The sequence below is a fragment of the Engystomops pustulosus genome, chromosome 10 (genome assembly GCF_040894005.1).
Source record: "Engystomops pustulosus chromosome 10, aEngPut4.maternal, whole genome shotgun sequence".
Lineage (NCBI taxonomy): Eukaryota > Metazoa > Chordata > Amphibia > Anura > Leptodactylidae > Engystomops > Engystomops pustulosus.
In genome coordinates, this window is record NC_092420.1 from 71,017,602 (window position 1) to 71,037,815 (window position 20,214).

Here is a 20,214-nt window from a genome sequence, read left to right on the forward strand (position 1 = left end):
TGTACTAACACACTGACACAGAGACATAAGACATATCAGAGATGATGAGATCCATGAGATGCCTATTACACTGACAGCTCTGCTACATGTGTGTTCTCAGAGCTATGTGTCTTCCCCCGGATAATTTATCTGCCTGGAGTTTGTAGTTTGCAGCTTCTCTATCTTCACGATGTGCTGGCAGGAAGTGAATCCGTGCAGGGGGCATGGCTACAGGCTCAGAGCAGAGAGACACAGAAATCTCAGCTCCACGCTGTCACATGCAAGTCCAAGATGGCGGCTTGACCCTAAGTCAGAAGTTACTAGGTCGTGTCTAGGGGCAACTGAAACTGTGTATAATAGGACTGATGGAGACAGGTTGGACTTATATCTGTGAAATGTTGCATTTTTGTTAATAACAGTGAATTAGAGAATGTGTCATTTTGTTATCCTAAGTACATATAAGAAACTTGTCTTCGTTGGAATACCCCTTTAAGGTGTTAAGAGATGTGCAATTATATTTAATAATAATGGTAATTACCAAGGGATAATTGTAAAGTTGCCTTTCTATTTGAGTCTCTTTTACCTGTCTATTTTTTCTCTTTTTGTTACTTCAGAGGGCAACCACTCGGAACCAAAGCGTGAATTCTCTCAGTTGATCTTTTTTATCCAAATTTTGATTAGAATTTCTATACTTCCTTCATGTAAATTTTGAAAGTATATTTCAGTGAATATTCAACCTTAAACATAAAATAACATGGTATGTACTATGTTTATTTCGTCAAAGGATAGTCTTCATTGTGCACCTATAGCAAGGTCTACAAATTTAGGGATTAGTACATTTTAATCCCTTGAACGCAAGTTAAGGTGGAAAGTTGCCACAAGTTGTTTATAGTAATAATTTAAGTATTGCCAATAATAATATTCAGTGGTAAATGTTAAAGAACATCACATCACAGATTTGGCACATGACAGGGTTATTGTCTTCATCTTGTCTCTGAAGTGATGTCAGCCCACTAAAACAGTATAAAAGAGGAGCTGTAAGCCGTTATCATCAACAGCTTGAGGTGAACTCCCCAATCTACACCATGAAGTACATTGCCATCTTTTTGCTGGTTGGTCTCAGCCTTTTCAGCAATGGTAAGACGCCTTTCTGCTTTAGGTTGCATTTAAATGTCCTTTATTTCATTCATTCTCGACAGCTTGTCTGAATTTATACTTAGCATTTATGTTGTCTTTTTTTTTTAAATTCTGCTTTGTTCACTGCCAATGCCGTAGACTGAAGAATTTCTATTATTTAAAAAATACAATCTTGTCAATAAGTTACTTATCAAAAAGATCATTTTCAGCATTCACTATCCAGTAATTATCACTGTGTTGGCTGCCGTAACAATATACACTTGGAGTAATACTCTCACCCACATAGCTCTACACAATGCTGCACTTTTTGCACTATTTTTCCTATATTATTCTGTTACCCTATCTATTAGTATGGACATACGTTTTTATACATTTTTTATATATTTTTTATATATATCTCATTTATCAAGGATGCCCTATTGATATCAGGCCACATATACTGTGGGATCTGGATTTTAACTTTTTATCTAATAGTCCCTCTATGTAGTTACACTCATATCATACCCTGATCTACACCATATATATTTTTAAACTGGTTTATCCTCACCCATATTACCTCCTGTCCTTTCTTCATTGATTACATCAATCAGTAGGCCCTTGTACCGATTCATATTTTTGTATGTATACTTTTGTTCTTCGTCAACTAACAGATCACTAATCCACTTGAAAAAGGGGACCACAGATCCCCGAAACGCGTTGTGTGTCTTCCGTGTACCTTTTATGATTTAAATAAAAAGAAAATATATTGGAACCATCACCCGGTCTTGCTGTGCGCCACTCGCTCTTGACTTCCCTGCACCTATACAATGCTGCACTTTGCTACAGTATTTTCTTTATCTCATCATTGTCTACCACTCAACCCAAATAATCCTTTTGCTATAGACTAATGTTTAATCTTTTTTTTAAGTATTTTTGATAGTCTGCATTGACAATATTAACTGGGCATAATACTGTAAAAACATAATTAGTTCACATTTTCCTTATAAGTGTACCCTAAAATACACAGTTTTAGGTAGACACATCACAATTCTTAATTTAGCTATTCTCTATTTAGTTCTTTTTAAACAATTTCCTGAAGCAATCACCCTACACTCCTTGCACATACATGTACATTATAAAATAGCTCCTAGCTAGCTCATGTCATTTATACCCTGTTTTTATAATGGAAAGCTGGGTTATTGCATAAAACAAGCACTTTTTTTGCTACTCCTATTTCCTGATTGATTGTAAGTTCTTAGGACAGAACCTCACTACTATTCAACTTGCTTTATTTTGACATTTGAAAAGTATGGGTAATAAGTTGGTAGGTGTGTAAATGATTATATGATTAGAATTATAGTTAAGAACTAAATTACCACTGAGAAATTCACCTCCAGTACATAGATTAGGAAAAATAAGAGGACACACTTTATTAACCTGTAACATTAATGACAAAGGATAATTTAGTAATGAATACACATTGTTGCATCAAAATGAGTTGACATTTAACAAAACAAAAGTCATTTAAATCAATAGATGAAATAGAAAAATCAAAAAAAGCACTGACGCTACAAATTAAAAAAGGGTTACTGTAAGGAGCCTGTGTACACCTCCTACTTTCTTTACTGTCATAAATAATTTTTAGAAATGTTTCTTTCTCTTTTTCAGGAAACTGCAATGAGGATTCTAACGTTCTCAATTGTGTGGTTGATGGTGTTAAGGTATGTTTTCTCTGATATATAATAACTCTAAACAGTGATATGAGTGGAATAAGGGAAAAAATCATGTCTTTTTAGCTGTTTCTTGAAAAAAAAAACCCTACAAATTACTTGCTTTCCTCCATGGCAAGAAACTTTAAATTGCATATAGGATAATTCAGAACTGGAACAAATAAATGTTATGGTACAACACTTTAATAATTAAACCCACAGTAGCCACATGGCATGAAGGCAAACGGGATGCCAAAAAGAAACAAAGCCTACTTACAGTATCTTGCTCTGGCTCCTGGTCCTTAAATTGCGTCAGTATTTCCTTCCTTCGCCCCTCTGCTGGCTTGAAGTGCCAGCAGATCCTGGGAAACGCTTCTGATAAATCTTTGGCCTCCACTGACCCATGTACATAAAGAGAGGAAGTGACTTCCCATGGTTTGAGGTGGCCACTGAGTGGCTGAAGTGGGTCACATGACCTACCAGCACCTCCAGTATCAAAGATCTGAAGTACTAGAGAGACATGGTAATTGGGAGCAGGAGCAGGTTAAGTATCTTTAAAAGCTTTGTAACACATTGGGGAGAATTAATCTTGCCTTGTACGAATTCCAGGCTTATAAGGAATAAAAAAAAAAAATCATTCAAACAATTCATGTGTTTCTAGCGTACAGAGCATCAAAAAGTCATAATTCCTAGCACACAGCCAAAAAATTTCCCCCTTTTCATACCCTTCATGCCACTTTTTCAAAAGCGAAAGGGTAGGGAGCAAGGGGCCGCTGTGGCCCACCATAGCTATTGCTACAGTACAATGGTGCAGGTTATAGGTGAAATCCATGCCAGGCATGTCCTGGTGTAAATTTCATTCTCTCTCCAGGGGCTGCACCGGAATTACTAAGCAGTCATAACATCTTAGTAAATCTGTTGCATTACGCAGGAAATATTTAGCACTATTCACCAGTCTTAAATTACCTCAAGGTATCTTTTAGAATTGGCAAAGTGTACAAGAATATACATACATATATATATATATATATATATATATATATATATATATATATATATAAATCACATATCACAAGCATATATCTCCAGACAAAGCTCTTCAAAGAAAGAAGCTTCATCTTCAGTGTCATATGACATAACCTTTTATTCAATTTACTATGTTGGGCCTTCACAAAATGTATATTTCACATCGGCATTGCATGAAAATCTCTTAGGCTATATTATCTGTAAAGTATTGCTTATATACATGCTTAAACGTATTCTATTAATATTCAATATTTTTGCCTTTTGCTAGAGAGGTGGCGAAGTGCTAAGAAAATTCACCAGGTTTTTATGCACGCTTTTGGATGCACAGGTAATTCATTAGATTTGTTCATAAATATTATTTCACAGAGGTTTCCTCATCAGATTTTACAGAGCAAACTGTGTGCATTATTCAGTAGAACTCTCAGACCTGATGACGCTAATGGACTTATTTTTAACAGAATGGTTTAAAATTAGAATTTATCAGTCCATCTTAACTAAATACCTAAGAATAACATGGTGGACCTTGTACTAAAAGGAGTGACATGTCCTCCACAACTGGGGTGATGTTGTTTAGCCAAAAAGGTGAGCATTCATACACATGTATGATGATGCAGGCCAGTATTTTCTCTATAACTGGGGAATAGTCATGTTAATATTAAACATTCCCTTTCCTTCACCCTGTCAGCTGAGTCTCAGGATATTTCTATATACCCTAATTGCTAATTGGAGAAAATGAGTAATTAGAAGTAAGATAGCAGACTAACCTTAACTTATGTTTTCATTTTATTGCCATAGTCTTCAGGCGACAAAGAAGCTTTAGCAAACGCAATTTCATCCGTTAAAACATTTATGGAGGTAAGTATTATTGTATTTTTTAGGATGTTTTCCAAAATTCAAAAGCCATGTATCATAAATTATATTGTTTATATTTTAATGTGTAATTGTTCATTCAATGTAGCAATAAAAAGAGTCAATTCATATAAAATTAAATGTAATTTTTTTTAACCATTTACAGGGGGAACTAAAATGTGTGAACTTGGATCACTTGTTCACAGTAAGTTGTTGTTTTTTTTAGGAAATTGATTAAATGAAAAAGGACCTGCTAATTCTCCTGACATGTATTTTGTACACCTTAAATAACGATGGTAGATCATCTTCTCTTATAACTTAACGTGATACGATTCCTTTGAAATTTATGATTCGTTAGCCAGTGGTTGTTACCAGTTGGGGATGTGTGTCTGCAGGGTCTGGCACTATTCAATCCCTACTGCTTACAAGCATTTAGGGAGCACAGGAAGGAGTTCAGCTTAAGGAAAGAAAACAAGCTAAAGGAAAACAAATGCATGTAATGTTTCCATATAGCCCCTAAGAAAGAATCAGATGGATAAACTTCTAATTCTTTTCTTTTTACTGGAGCTTTGTCACAGTATCTATAGTGGATGGGTCAAGTAACAGGAAAATTCTCAATTGGGACATGGCTATTGAAGTGATAAAGTTCAGAAACAGATTCTACTCATTAACTACTTATTAATGGGAACTTTGGTCAGAGTTACTGTGAAAGGACCATTTTCTTCTCAAGGGGAGATGATTACCCAACTTTTCCAGGGTGCATTGATATTTATAATCCCCCTGGCATCTCTTCAATGTACAACAGCCCCTAACCCCCCACCCCCACCCCACAAACATGGATACTCTGGTATTAATAAGGGCGTGATGGTAATTGTATTTATTGTAGCTGAGCCAGCTAAACAGAATAGCTCTCAGCATTATGTGAATAAATGTGTAAAATGAGAGACCGATTTCTTACAATTTCCTGTGCACCAAAGAGCCTAAGTAGCTTATGAACATGATATAATTTATTTTAGTTATTAAGCTGAACTTATTACAATGTATGTACAAATGAAAGTCTTTCATTTCTTAAGAATGCAGATGGTGTTGAAAAAAGTGCACAAGAAATTTTGGATGCTTTGACACCTTCACTAGTAAGTAATGAATAGTATGATCATTTCTAATATATACATAGACATAAATACATACATATACTGCATATTTAAATACATACCTATGAAATGACTGCCTACTACAGGCAATCCCTTTCAATATTCTCTAAAGTAGTGATCGTAGAAATCACAGATGCAAGCCTCCACTTTTCATTTTACACAATAGTTATAGTATAATTCTAATATCTGGAGTGCCCCTGGTGATCATGGGTAAAAAAGGAACCTAATAATTTTAATAAAAACTGTTCAATAGAGTACTTTCCCACAGAAGAGAGAAAGTCTAAGCTTCCAATAAGAGAACTTGTTACCATCTACTTTACCAAAGGAATTACAAGCGGTCCCCTACTTAAGGACACCTGACTTACAGACAATGCATAGTTACAGACGGACCCTTCTGCCCACTGTGATCTCTGGTGAAGCTCTCTGGATGCTTTCCTTTAGTCCCAGACTGAAGTGATCAGCATTAAGGTGTCTGATTGATAATCCTTAGTCCAATTACAGCAAAAATTTTGAAACTCCAATTGTCACTGTGACAAAAGAAAAAAAAATGTCTAGAACTTCAATTATAAAATATACAGTTTCGACTTACATACAAATTCAACTTAAGAACAAACCTCCGGACCCTATCTTGTATGTAACCCGGGGACTGCCTGTATAACAAAAACTGGGGAAAAAACCTTTATAACAGTGATATACAGTAAAAATGATCATCCTTGTCATAAAAAGTGTTGAATAGGGCACTTAATTTAAGCCACTACACAAGCTAAATATAAATATATGAATATGGTGGCCTTTGTTCCAGGGAATAACATGATAGGAACTGTAATATACGCAGTCAACGGTTATCTTTTTGAACAGAATTATTTTATTTAACCACAAATTTAAAAAAACTACATTTTTTGTAAATAATTTTGCTTGTTTACTCTATTAAAAAAACCCTTAAATTAAAAGTTATTATTTTGGCACCTTGAGAAAACACCATACATGGAACAAAAACAAGAATGTGTCAAATAAAACTTACACTTGCATTTAAATTGGGTATTCTCATTCACAGCAGCATGCAGCTTGACATTATGTGATAAGTTCATCATCCCTTTTATATCTCTAGCAAGGTGTAAGACTCACCGACTCTATCTTGAAAGGAGCATGCACAGCAGTAAGTTGATTTTGTTATCTTATTTCTTATTTACACATAGTTTTCCTCACTGCTGATGTTTATTGGAATCAAGTGTTAGAATAATTTCTAAAATCTAAGCATTAATGAGAAATTCTACAAACACTATTACATGGTAAAATATTGTTTTGATGTGAATATTTCACCTTTAGTCCAACTTATGACTTCATTTAATAGACTACAATCTATTAATTCTGTTGTAATTTTTTTCCTCTAACTCCTACTGTTTTTAAGAAATCATTGCCATCAGTTTCAGTCAGGGGTGTAACTTGAGGGGGTGCAGAGGGTGCGGTCGCCCAAGAGGCCAAGAGGCCTAGGGGGCCTGTAAGGTTTCACTTTCCAAAATGAGAAGACTAGTACTATAAACCATACATTATAGTCGGGGGCCTGACACATACTTTGCACTGGGACCCATCAGCTTTAAGTTATGCCACTGGTTTCAGTAATACACAAAATTAGGTATCTTACTGTCATATAGGTAGTATTGGGATATATCAGACAGCCTAGCATCGCCTTAACAGCACATTTAGCTACCAAAACTTATGGCACTACCCTGTTTCACCTTATCACACCCCCTGAGAATAAGACCTAGTGCAATTTTTTCACGCTTAGAAATATAAGGCTTCCTTCAGAAAATAAGATATAGCGACAGTCATTGCTACCGCTCCCCCACGCCATATGTTAGTATTAGTAGTATTATTTACTGCAAGAGGTTGTGACATAGGTGAAGAATTCATAAAATCACTGACAGCAGCAAATGCGCAGCTACCTGGGCAAGAAGGGGTCATTGAAGGAAAGTGCTAAACATAATAGATTGGAAATTCAGAGTTTGTAGGGTTATAAGGATTTTAGAGAAGTTGGAGGCAAGATGGTCCTTAAATTAAAAAATTCTCTTTTTTTCGATAAATGTATCATAGTTTATTGTACATGCAAATAGAGTCATAAGACTTTCTTATCTTTCTTTCTTTTTTTGTTCAACAATAAATGTAAATTCTTGTTCATGGAAAAAAAAGACATCCTCTGAAAATAAAAACTAGTGCATCTTTGGGAGCAAAAATTATTTTTCGGGGGAAAAAATATTCCAACTATGGATCAGGAGTAACACCTATTAGGGGAGGCAAAAAGGTAAAGGTTGGGTAAAGGTCCCTTTTGAACTCAATTTGTACTAAATAAATGATGTATTATAGTATCACAAACAAGACAAACAATGGTTTTTGTGTGAATGGAGCACATGTATCATTGGGGGGGGGGGTTGCCTCATTTTAAAGTTAGCTTAAGTTGGCATATTTTAACAGTGCTGTGTATCTTTTTGAATTTGCCATTGTGATGCATGTCTTTTTTTTTACTTTGTATCTGATTTGCATGTTTTAAAAAAAAATGTTGGGATTTATTAGGCACCTAAAAAGTCTCTAATTTGCTAAAAAAAAAAAGACGCAAATCAAAGAAAACACCTATCTTGCAAATACACTTTAGGAACACTGCAGCAGACACACACCAGCACACACACCCTAGCAAAAACTCCCAAAAAGTTGTGAAAAAAATTCTAAATAATGATACATGTCCCCCAGTAATTATAATATAATATAAAAATTCTGATTTAATAAATTCCCAGATTATGTTTTTAGCTGTGGAAGTATAGCACTAATTTAGAAAATTTTTCAACTATTTTTTCCCATTAAAAGTCTCTGTCAGTCTCTGTCAGTTGATCTACTTTGTTAAAACCTAGATACCTTGCTAAAAATGCTACCTTTCACCTGTATGTAGTGATTTGAATGATGCATAATCTGTAAAACTGAAAAACAAAATAAAAATACAGTCAAACAAAAAAAAAAAAAAAAAAAAGAAAAGCATCTGAATAGGCATTTCAGACTCGGTATCCAATGTCATGATTATGCATGCATAAAATGTATTTCTGCTTGTTTCACAGATAAAAGGTTTACCTGAATGTGTGGATGGGATAATCAAGGTAAGAATAAATACTTTTGTTCTCTTTAGTACTTTTGTTACTATAGTATAGTAATAAAGTATAGTAATAGTACAGGCGGTCCCCTACTTACGGACACCTGACTTACAGATAACCCATAGCTACAGACGGACCCCTCTGCCCCATGTGACCTCTGGTAAAGCTCTCTGGATGCTTTACTATAGTCCCAGACTGCAGTGATCAGAATTAAGGTGTCTGTAATGAAGCTTTATTGATAATCCTTGGTCCAATTACAGCAAAAATTTTGAAACTCCAATTGTCACTGGAACAAAAGAAAAACAATTGTCTAGAACTTCAATTATAAAATATACAGTTTCGACTTACATACAAATTCAACTTAAGAACAAACCTCTGGACCCTATCTCGTATGTAACCCGGGGGAATGCCTGTACAGCTAAATTAGTTTTTTGAAAACCAGCACAATGTTATTATGGGAATAGAAGGCTTGTTTTGCAAATGTCAGTTATCTCATACTTGAGCTAGATAAATCTATTGACAGTCTCCCTACCGTGCATTATATTTGATGCTGCAAATCCTTAAATAGGGCAGTGATGACCCTCATCAGTTAATTTTACAATGTAGCTGACAAATATACAGACATGGGAAAATAGCAGTTTGCAGAAAAAGTTAATGTATAGTTTTTTTGTTTTGTCATGTTGCAAAACTAAATAAATTTGCAGCTTTCTGGTAGTATGCAGCTAATATTTGAGGGGGCCGTGACAGAGTACACTTTGTCCTGCAAATAACAAGCCCTGAAATGGATTTTTAAATTGAAAATTGAAATACAAGCACTGTTATGAGTTTGGTAATGAAATGGGAGGGTCAAAACAGAAAACTTTCTTGGTAACTTTTCAACTGATCCACTTTTTCTCTCTGTTTTTAGAGCCTGACTGATGTAGTTCAGGTAAAGATTTACCAACACCATTCATTTTATATAGCCAATGTAAGCACAAGCATTCAGGATAATTGATTGAGTTTCTCCATTATAACTTTCAGGGCCTAACAACCACAGGACAGATTCTGGTCTGCGAGGTAAATAGTAAAATGTATTTGAATGATTCCCATATTGGTTGCTGAAATATTAGCTACATCACTATTCTATGAGTATACAGGTTACAGTGTTCATCAGTCTGGTATTGGCAGTGGAGTTTTAACAGATGAAATGTGCCTTTGAGAAGCAAAGTGTAATTTTGGCAAGGCTTCTTCTTCTTCCAGTCTGAAAAAAGGATATTTTTCATCTGCAATTTGATAATCAGACATGCCCCTGTTCTCGAGATGATAAACCAAAAGATTGTGTCAGGAAATGTCATGTTTTGAAAAAAAATCCTGATTTGGTAATTTGATGTTTATCATACATGCTGCGTCAATGATTATTTTAGCGTGAAAATGTATTATCTTTGTACAGTAGGAACTTGTAGTCTTTATTCTAATTTGTGAAAAATGTGGACACACCTGTAAACTGACCTATATACCGTATATACTCGAGTATAAGCCGACCCAAGTATAAGCCGAGGCCCCTAATTTTACCACAAAAACCTGGTAAAACCTATATATTTTTTTTACTCGAGTATAAGCCGAGTTTGGGTTTTTAGCACATTCTTTTGTGCTAAAAAAAACTAGGCTTATACTCGAGTATATAAGGTAACAGCATTAAATAAGGTTAGTTGGTTAGACTGGTCTACAAAATATGGAATCCAGTTTTACATCACACAGATTAGAAATGGCCAATATCAGTCAAAATAAAAGTGTTATTGCGAAGAATTCATCTCTATCTTGTAAAGAGAAAGGTATTTTCTGATTCATGTTATTACATGTATTTTGTTGGTATAGAGTCAGAAAAAAGACCCCAATTTGGAGGCTATCAGGGATGCATTGGTAAGATTTACATGTAAACCTGTTTGTTTTTAGCGCTTTACATATTCTAGTGTTAATCTTTATAAAGTTAGTTACCCAAAAAAGATCGGCAAATATCTAAGATGTAAACATTTACTAAAATCTGTGCTTTATTTATCTTGAAGGAGCAAATGAAGTGTGCGCCTAATGCATTATTAAATACGGTAAGATGCAGTATTCATCCTTTTATACAGATAAGAAAGTTTCTTTTTTTACCATAATGGATCTGCAATAGTGTCTGGTGACATTAATGGATGTACAACCAATGAAAAACAGTCAAGAGCCAATGTCATTTTAAGAGTTCTTCAAAGCAGATTTTTCCATTGTATCTTTTTAACTTACAGAATAATGAATTTGTTTTGACAGTGATCATGCTCATGTTACTCATATTAACAAATATTTGAAAATGATATGGTAATGTTATTTTTCAGGAAGGTTCTTCAGATGCAGTTGTGACTTTGGTCAATGAAAGTTTACTTGAGGGACTTAGAAAACTTCTGGTAACTATACATTTTCTGTGTCTCTGTTTCATCTTACATACTCCATGTGTCACTGAAAGAATTTTATGCCAACTATATGCACATTGATCTAAGTGTGGTTGGAAATCACTTGTCTTAGAATGTAAACCTTGGATGACTTGGAGGTAAATGTCATTGTCTGCATGCTGATAGTGTTATGAATGTTAATAAAACAGATTTTTTTTCATCCATGTTTGTCCTTACTGGATAATTAAAGTCACACTAATACCTGTAGTCTCAGAAAGGGCCTTACATTTCCTCAATCATGGATAGCATTAGATTCTTATAATACAATAACCTGGAATTTCTTTCTCTATTTTTTGAACCTGTTTCAATAAAGATTTCTGAGATATAAAAAATAATGACCATAATGGGGAAAATGATGTTTGATTTAAAAAAAAAAAAAAAAAAAAAACTTTCTTTTTTGGACTTCAAAAGCTTTTGGGATATTACAGATTTTATTTCAGAAATATAACAGTTAATATATATATTTATAGAAACTAACTAAAATTGGGGATGCCGTAGATTATTCAAAATGAATAAAGAATTTTTTCCTTTCTTACAGAATGGTGAAAGTGTCCAAAATCTTGTAGTTGGTGTGAAATGTGCTGGGGTAAGATAAAGTATTTCAAAAATAATTTTTTATGTAATTTACATTTAAATATATCTACCATTATATATAACCATTCAAAATATATGACCCCTGTAATACTATGGGCCCCATTTACTTAGGTGCCTGCGCCAGTTTTCTGTTTGACTTTGCACATTTTTTTCTGTGCAAACAGCCTGCACATGTATTTAAGAAGCGTCAGAAGGGTCAGAATCTCACACTTTTGTCAGGTTTCCCGACGGTCTCCGATTTGCCCTGAATTGCCATGGGATTTTGGCGCACGCGATCGGATTTTGGCGCGTCAGTGCCGGCTTTCACGCAACAGAAAAGGGGGGGGGGCGTGGCCGTGGGACAACCCGACGGATTCGGAAAAACAGCAGAATTTAAAAAAGAATTTGTGTCGCAAGATCAGCACTTACATGCACCAGGAAGAAGAAGGTGAACTCCGGCGGACCTCGGTGCAGCAGCGGCACCTGGTGGATATCGGGCGCACGGAACTTAGTGAATCACGGCAGACCCGAATCAGCGTCGGAGAACGCGTCGCGGGATTGCGAGTGGCCCGGGTAAGTAAATGAGCCCCTTTGTGTCGCATGCTCCACTATACCTGACACAACACAAAATTCGGCACTGAAGGGGGCATTCCGGTGCTCAGTCAGACCGTGCGCCACATTTAACATGCAAAGTCTGATAGAAGTGTGTCACATGCCCCACGTTAAAGGTGTACCAAAAAAATGGTGCACTCTGTTGAGGCAGTGCAGGGGGCGCTGGATTCATTAAGTATGGCCACCACAAATCATGAGTCTGGTGCCCCCTGCACACTACACGGACACTAGTTTCAGTAAATGGGCCTGTATGTGAATTAGCTCATAATAGCCAAACTGCAATAATGTTTTTCCATTTTTATGTAGCACACTGAGGCATGCCCCCAGAGATAATAAAATGTTATTACACCCCAGTATGAGCTTATTTACCACAAACCTCTAGTAGCCACATCTTAGAAAATCGTGTGGATAATGACCTTGCAACGTAATATTCATTGTATCATGGGGACTGTTACTGTGAAATACTATTTAAATAAAAAAGAAAGGTTAATAAAATTATTTTATATTAGGTTTATAGTTTTTACTTCTATAAGTATCAAAATTATATTTGTTTATTTCTTTTAACCCAGAGTAAATTGCTTGGTGGACAAAGAGGTTTATTTGGAGCTGGTGTCTAATGGTTAACAGGACGTTAAAAGAAAATGAAAAAGAAAAGTAGGTAAAGTAAAACCTTAGACATGTCATTAAGGCACGACACATAATGCATTTGGATGTGGTTAGCCAAGTATTTTATTATTATGTGTTTGGTTTTGCAGGAATCTGGCGAGAAAATCTCCAATCTCCAATGAAATAAAATGAAATCTTTACATTAGTTTCGATCACAACTAATATCTATAATCTTACCTTTCCTCACTGTTATATTCTGGAGTGATTACCAAATAAATTTGCTGCATAACAATGTAATGTGTCAGTTATTTCTGATCCTAAAAAAGACAAATGCACAGTAGGGACAGAAAAATCTTGGTATTAAAGGGGTTTTCCCATCAGGGGATTTACATTTAATTGAATTCATTTGCCATGTGTAAACATTTCTTCAATTGGATTTTAGTAAAAAAAAATGTTCCTGTGTGAAGATAATTTCTCATCAATGTAGTCATGTTGTCCCTTGGAAACGAGATGGCTTCCTCAGATACGACCACCTCACATTTTGGCAGCGGTGGCCAGACATGCGCTATAGAGTCCTGCCTGACCACATGGGTTCTGCAATCATTACCACAGGGTGGCTGTAGGACATGCAGTAACTCCCGGACATTTCATATACAAAAACCTTTTGTTTCTTTGTGCAATCTCTCCAGCAGAGGTGGTCGTATCCAAGGAAGCTATCTCGTTTCTAAGGGACAACATGACTACATTTATGAGAAATTATCTTCACACAGGAACATTTTTTTAATAACATCTAATTGAAGAAATGTTTACATAAGGCAAATGAATTCAATTAAATGTAAAACCCCTTTATCCATATTTATCCCAATGATTAAGGGAAATAAATGGGAAAAGATCTGGGGAATCTTTATATTGCACAGCCTAGGTTTATACCACTATGGGGGTCATTTACTAAGGGCCCGATTCGCGTTTTCCCGACGTGTTACCCGAATATTTCCGATTTGCGCCGATTGTACCTGAATTGGCCCGGGTTTTTGGCGCACGCGTTTGGATTGTGGTGCATTGGCGCTGGCTTTCGTGCAACACAAATCGGGGGCGTTGTCTTCGAACAACCCAAATGATTCGGACAAGCCGCGGAATTTAAAAACCGAATTGTGTCGCAAGACGTGCACTCACATACACCGGGCTGAAGGAGGTGAATGTCAGGGCAATTATTTTTAGCTTACGATCCTACTTGGAGAATGTTGCTTTTGAAAAGCAAGCAGCCCCAGTTAAAGGGATATGTCTGTATGCATGTTCCCTCCTCAAGCCCCACTTAAAGGGATAGGTCTGCATGTATGTTCCCTCCTCAAGCCCCACTTAAATGGATAGGTCTGCATGTATGTTCCCTCATCAAGCCCCACTTAAAGGGATAGGTCTGTATGCATGTTCCCTCCTCAAGCCCCAGTTAAAGGGATAGGTGTGTATGTATGTTCCCTCCGAAGACCCACTTAAAGGGATACGTCTGCATGTATGTTTCCTCCTCAAGCCCCACTTAAAGGGATAGGTCTGCATGTATGTTCCCTCCTCAAGCCCCACTTAAATGGATAGGTCTGCAGGTATGTTCCCTCCTCAAACCCCAGTTAAAGGGATAGGTTTTCATGTATGTTCCCTCCTCAAGCCCCACTTAAAGGGATAGGTCTGCAGGTATGTTCCCTCATCAAGCCCCACTTAAAGGGATAGGTCTGCATGTATGTTCCCTCCTCAAGCCCCACTTAAAGGGATAGGTCTGCAGGTATGTTCCCTCCTCAAGCCCCAGTTAAAGGGATAGGTTTTCATGTATGTTCCCTCCTCAAGCCCCACTTAAAGGGATAGATCTGCATGTATGTTTCCTCATCAAGCCCCACTTAAAGGGATAGGTCTGCATGTATGTTCCCTCCTCAAGCTCCACTTAAAGGGATAGGTCTGCAGGTATGCTCTCTCCTCAAGCCCCACTTAAAGGGATAGGTTTGCAGGCAGGGGCGGACTGGGAATTTAAAGTGGCCCTGGAAAAAACTGTTAAAGTGGCCCCATTCTGTGGGTGGGGTCAAAACAAGTAGGCGTGGTCATGTGATGTGGGTGGACTTACAAACGAATATAACTACTATAATACTGCCCCCTATGTACAAGAATATAACTACTATAATACTGCCCCCTATGTACAAGAATAAAACTACTATAATACTGCCCCCTATGTACAAGAATATAACTACTATAATTCTGCCCTCTATGTACAAGAATATAACTACTATAATACTGACCCCTATGTGCAAGAATATAACTACTATAATACTGCCCCCTATGTACAAGAATATAACTACTATAATAATGCCCCCTATGTACAAGAATATAACTACTATAATACTGCCACCTATGTACAAGGATATAACTACTATAATACTTCCCCTATGTACAAGAATATAACTACAATAATACTGCCCCCTATGTACAAGAATATAACTACTATAATACTGCCCCCTATGTACAAGAATATAACCACTATAATACTGCCCCCTATGTACAAGAATATAACTACTATAATACTGCCACCTATGTACAAGGATATAACTACTATAATACTTCCCCTATGTACAAGAATAAAACTACTATAATACTGCCCCCTATGTACAAGAATATAACTACTATAATACTGCCCCCTATGTACAAGAATATAACTACTATAATACTGCCACCTATGTACAAGGATATAACTACTATAATACTTCCCATATGTACAAGAATTTAACTACAATAATAATGCCCCCTATGTACAAGAATATAACTACTATAATACTGCCACCTATGTACAAGGATATAACTACTATAATACTTCCCCTATGTACAAGAATATAACTACAATAATACTGCCCCCTATGTACAAGAATATAACTACTATAATACTGCCCCCTATGTACAAGAATATAACCACTATAATACTGCCCCCTATGTACAAGAATATAACTACTATAATACTGCCCCCTATGTACAAGAATATAACCACTATAATACTGCCCCCTATGTACAAGAATATAACTACTATAATACTGCCCCCTATGTACAAGAATATAACTACTATAATACTGCCACCTATGTACAAGGATATAACTACTATAATACTTCCCATATGTACAAGAATTTAACTACAATAATAATGCCCCCTATGTACAAGAATATAACTATTATAAACTACTAAACAACACAGCTACATACAGCCGCCTCGCCCCAGTTTCGCATGTAACATACACCTCAGTCACACCAGCCACGCAGTCCCATGCAACATACACACCAGCCATACAGTCCCACGTAGCATACACACCAGCCATATAGTCCCACGTAACATACACACCAGCCATATAGTCCCACGTAACATACACACCAGCCATACGGTCCCACGTAGCATACACACCAGCCATACGGTCCCACGTAGCATACACACCAGCCATACATTCCCACGTAACATACACACCAGCCATACATTCCCACGTAACATACACACCAGCCATACAGTCCCACGTAGCATACACACCAGCCATATGGTACCATGTAGCATACACACCAGCCATACATTCCCACATAGCATACACACCAGCCATACGGTCCCACGTAGCATACACACCAGCCATACGGTACCATGTAGCATACACACCAGCCATACATTCCCACGTAGCATACACACCAGCCATACATTCCCACATAGCATACACACCAGCCATACAGCCAGTGTGTCCGTCCATCCTTACCAAGGTGAGTTAATGTTTGTTTGTTTTTTTCTCCGGCCCCACAGATGTCAGACCGGCCCCAAATGAGTCGGCCCACCGGGATTTCTCCCGGTGGGTCTTATGGTGAGTATGCCCCTGTTTGCAGGTATTTTCCCTCCTCAAGCCCCACTTAAATGGATAGGTCTGCAGGTATGCTCTCTCCTCCTGGCCCATTTAAAGGGGTATGGTGGGATGTATGTGCATTCCACACTGCTCCTATCTCCTGATGAGTGATATAAGTGCTTGTCGTAAGTGAATAAGGATGCAAAACACTGCTTTTGCTTAACATAGGCATCCCTTGCCTCCGATGAGCACATAATAATTAATAATCATTCCTTATCAGAATGTTCCCTGTCCCCAATGGGGCTCACAATCAAAAAAACCTGCAAATATGTTTTTGAGTGTTGGACGAAACCAGGGGACCTGGAGGAAACCAAGAACATGGAGAGAACTCTGTGCAGATGTTGACCTGGATGGGACTTGAATCCAGGTCCCCAGCACTCCAAAGCTGTAGTGCTAACTAATGAGCCACCATTCCACCCAGCATACATTGCTCTTGTGGAGGCTGCATAGTGGAAAGATGTATATTGATTTGTAAAGCTTTATGGAATTTGCTGACGCAATATAAATAAAGATTATTATCTTGTTAACTTTTGCCAGCGTGCGTTTAGTCCTTGATTTAAAGTTTTAGCATCAGATGCAGCCAAAAGGCCAGCCGCCGTCTGCAACTATTTGCCAATGTATACACAAAGGTCACACATCAGGGGCTTTACTGCCATATACGCTGAGCCTAGACCAAAAATATTTATTTATTTTTTATTTTTCAAAGCTTTTTTTTTTTTGGTTACAAATAGAGATGAGCGAGCACTAAAATGCTCGAGTGCTCGTTATTCGAGACGAACTTTTCCAGATGCTCGAGTGCTCGTCTCGAATAACGAGCCCCATTGAAGTCAATGGGAGACTCGAGCATTTTTCAAAGAGACCATGGTTCGGGAATAAAATGTGTTAATTAATTGAAAAAGAATGTCTTCTGATAAGTTAGCAGATGTATGCAAACATCTGCAATCTATTCTTCACTATTCCGCGCGTATATTATCTCCCGACAAATTAGCAGATGTGAAGAACAGTGAAGAATAGAATAAAAACAGTGAACACAGGATCATTTAAGTGAAAAACACAGTGAAGAATAGATTGCAGATGTTCGGCACATCTGCTTACTTGTCGGGAGATACGCTGTCCCGGGATCCGCTGCTCTTCTTCCACTGAAGTCTCCCCGATGTCTCCGTGCTGCTCCCCGATGTCTCCTTGCCGCTGCCCCATGTCTCCGTGCCGATGCCCCATGTCTCCATGCTGCCGCTGCCCCATGTCTCCGTGCCGATGCCCCATGTCTCCATGCTGCCGCTGCCCCATGTCTCCGTGCCGATGCCCCATGTATCCATGCTGCCGCTGCCCCATGTCTCCGTGCCTATGCCCCATGTATCCATGCTGCCTCTGCCCCATGTCTCCGTGCCGCTGCCCCATGTCTCCATGCTGCCGCTGCCCCATGTCTCCGTGCCTATGCCCCATGTCTCCATGCTGCCGCTGCCCCATGTCTCCGTGCCGATGCCCCATGTATCCATGCTGCCGCTGCCCCATGTCTCCGTGCTGCCGCTGCCCCATGTCTCCGTGCCGATGCCCCATGTCTCCATGCTGCCGCTGCCCCATGTCTCCGTGCCGATGCCCCATGTATCCATGCTGCCGCTGCCCCATGTCTCCGTGCCTATGCCCCATGTATCCATGCTGCCGCTGCCCCATGTCTCCGTGCCGCTGCCCCATGTCTCCGTGCTGCCGCTGCCCCATGTCTCCGTGCCGATGCCCCATGTCTCCATGCTGCCGCTGCCCCATGTCTCTGTGCCGCTGCCCCATGTCTCCATGCTGCCGCTGCCCCATGTCTCCGTGCTGCCGCTGCCCCATGTCTCCGTGCCGATGCCCCATGTCTCCGTGCTGCCCCTGCCCCATGTCTCTGTGCTGCTGCCGCTGCCCCATGTCTCTGTGCTGCTGCCCCTGCCCCATGTCTCCGTGCTGCTGCCGATGCCCCATGTCTCTGTGCTGCTGCCGCTGCCCCATGTCTCCGTGCCGCCTCTGCCCCCGTGTCTCTGTGCTGCTCCCCGGTGTCTCTGTGCTGCTCCCCGGTGTCTCTGTGCTGCTCCCCGGTGTCTCTGTCCTGCTCACCGTGTTCTGCAATGTCTTCTTCACACATATATATTGTTCTTCACATACTATTTTGTTCGCACAGTTCCGCGCGTATCTCCCGACAAGTAAGCAGATGTGCCGAACATCTGTAATCTATTCTTCACTGTGTTTTTCACTGTGTTTTTCACTTAAATGATCCTGTGTTCACTGTGTTCACTGTTTTTATTCTATTCTTCACTGTTCTTCACTGTGTTTTTTTAATTAAATGCTCGATCTCGAGCAGGGGAAATACTCGTCCGAGCAACGAGCCGTTTCGAGTACCTTAATACTCGAACGAGCATCAAGCTCGGACGAGTATACTCGCTCATCTCTAGTTACAAACTCTTTTTTTTCCAAGTTAGGTTTTTTTTATAAAAAATTTTTTTTGGGGTTTGTATCCACTATTGTTGCAAATTTTGAACTTTGTTTTGAGGGCAGGAGTCAAAAAATTATCAATTCTGTACTGGATTTTTTTTCCCTTTCCCCGTATAACCTAATAATCATGTTATCTTTATTCTATGGGTCAGTACGATTATGGGGAACCAAACATGATAATTTTTTTGTACGTTAAACTTAATTTGCCAAATAAAACCCGAATGTGGGAAAAATCTATCATTTTTGCATTGACGTCTTCCAAGTGGCATAACAGTTTTGCTTTTTTGGCTACGGAGCTGGTTGATGTCTTTTTAATTTTTTGCAGGAGATATGGTACTTTGTAACAGTATCATTCTGGAGTACATCTGTTTTTTGGAACACTTTTTATTGCATTTTTTTGTGTGATTCAATAGTTAAAAATCATAATTTTTTTTGCACGCTTTTAACTTTTTTTTTTAATGGTGTTCATATCTAGTGATACTAGATATGTGGGCTTTGTGTTATGATTTAGACTTTTTTTTGCGTTATCTGTCTCTTTATATGTGATGGGGCTTATGGGGATTTTTTTACTTCCACCATGGGACATGAACAATCAATCATCTGATTGCTTGTTCATTATAATACTCTGCAATACTGAT

General features: G+C 38.2%; 1 protein-coding gene across 2 annotated transcripts; it reads left to right on the forward strand.

Moving 5' to 3' along the window:
- The first annotated feature begins 981 nt into the window (after positions 1 to 981).
- Positions 982 to 13,501, forward strand: LOC140104123 (uncharacterized). Of its 2 annotated transcripts, none has more exons than XM_072127500.1 (16): positions 982 to 1,116; positions 2,764 to 2,816; positions 4,099 to 4,158; positions 4,626 to 4,685; positions 4,846 to 4,884; positions 5,753 to 5,812; positions 6,939 to 6,986; positions 8,932 to 8,970; positions 9,872 to 9,892; positions 9,985 to 10,020; positions 10,819 to 10,863; positions 11,007 to 11,045; positions 11,313 to 11,381; positions 11,965 to 12,012; positions 13,181 to 13,269; positions 13,367 to 13,501. In XM_072127500.1, exons 1-15 carry the CDS (start codon positions 1,065 to 1,067, stop codon positions 13,226 to 13,228), a joined length of 717 nt encoding a protein of 238 aa, XP_071983601.1. In that variant the 5' UTR covers positions 982 to 1,064; the 3' UTR covers positions 13,229 to 13,269; positions 13,367 to 13,501. The 2 variants fall into 2 exon arrangements, with proteins under 2 accessions (XP_071983601.1, XP_071983600.1); XM_072127499.1 differs by having other exon boundaries at positions 13,181 to 13,265.
- Positions 13,502 to 20,214: the final 6,713 nt, after the last annotated feature.

Bases quoted from the DNA above. Each gene is read 5' to 3' on its own strand.
- LOC140104123 (XM_072127500.1), top strand. From the start codon at position 1,065: ATGAAGTACATTGCCATCTTTTTGCTGGTTGGTCTCAGCCTTTTCAGC. The intron at 4,686-4,845 runs GTAAGTATTATT...AACCATTTACAG, and splicing joins CCGTTAAAACATTTATGGAG to GGGGAACTAAAATGTGTGAA. The intron at 5,813-6,938 runs GTAAGTAATGAA...TTATATCTCTAG, and splicing joins ATGCTTTGACACCTTCACTA to CAAGGTGTAAGACTCACCGA.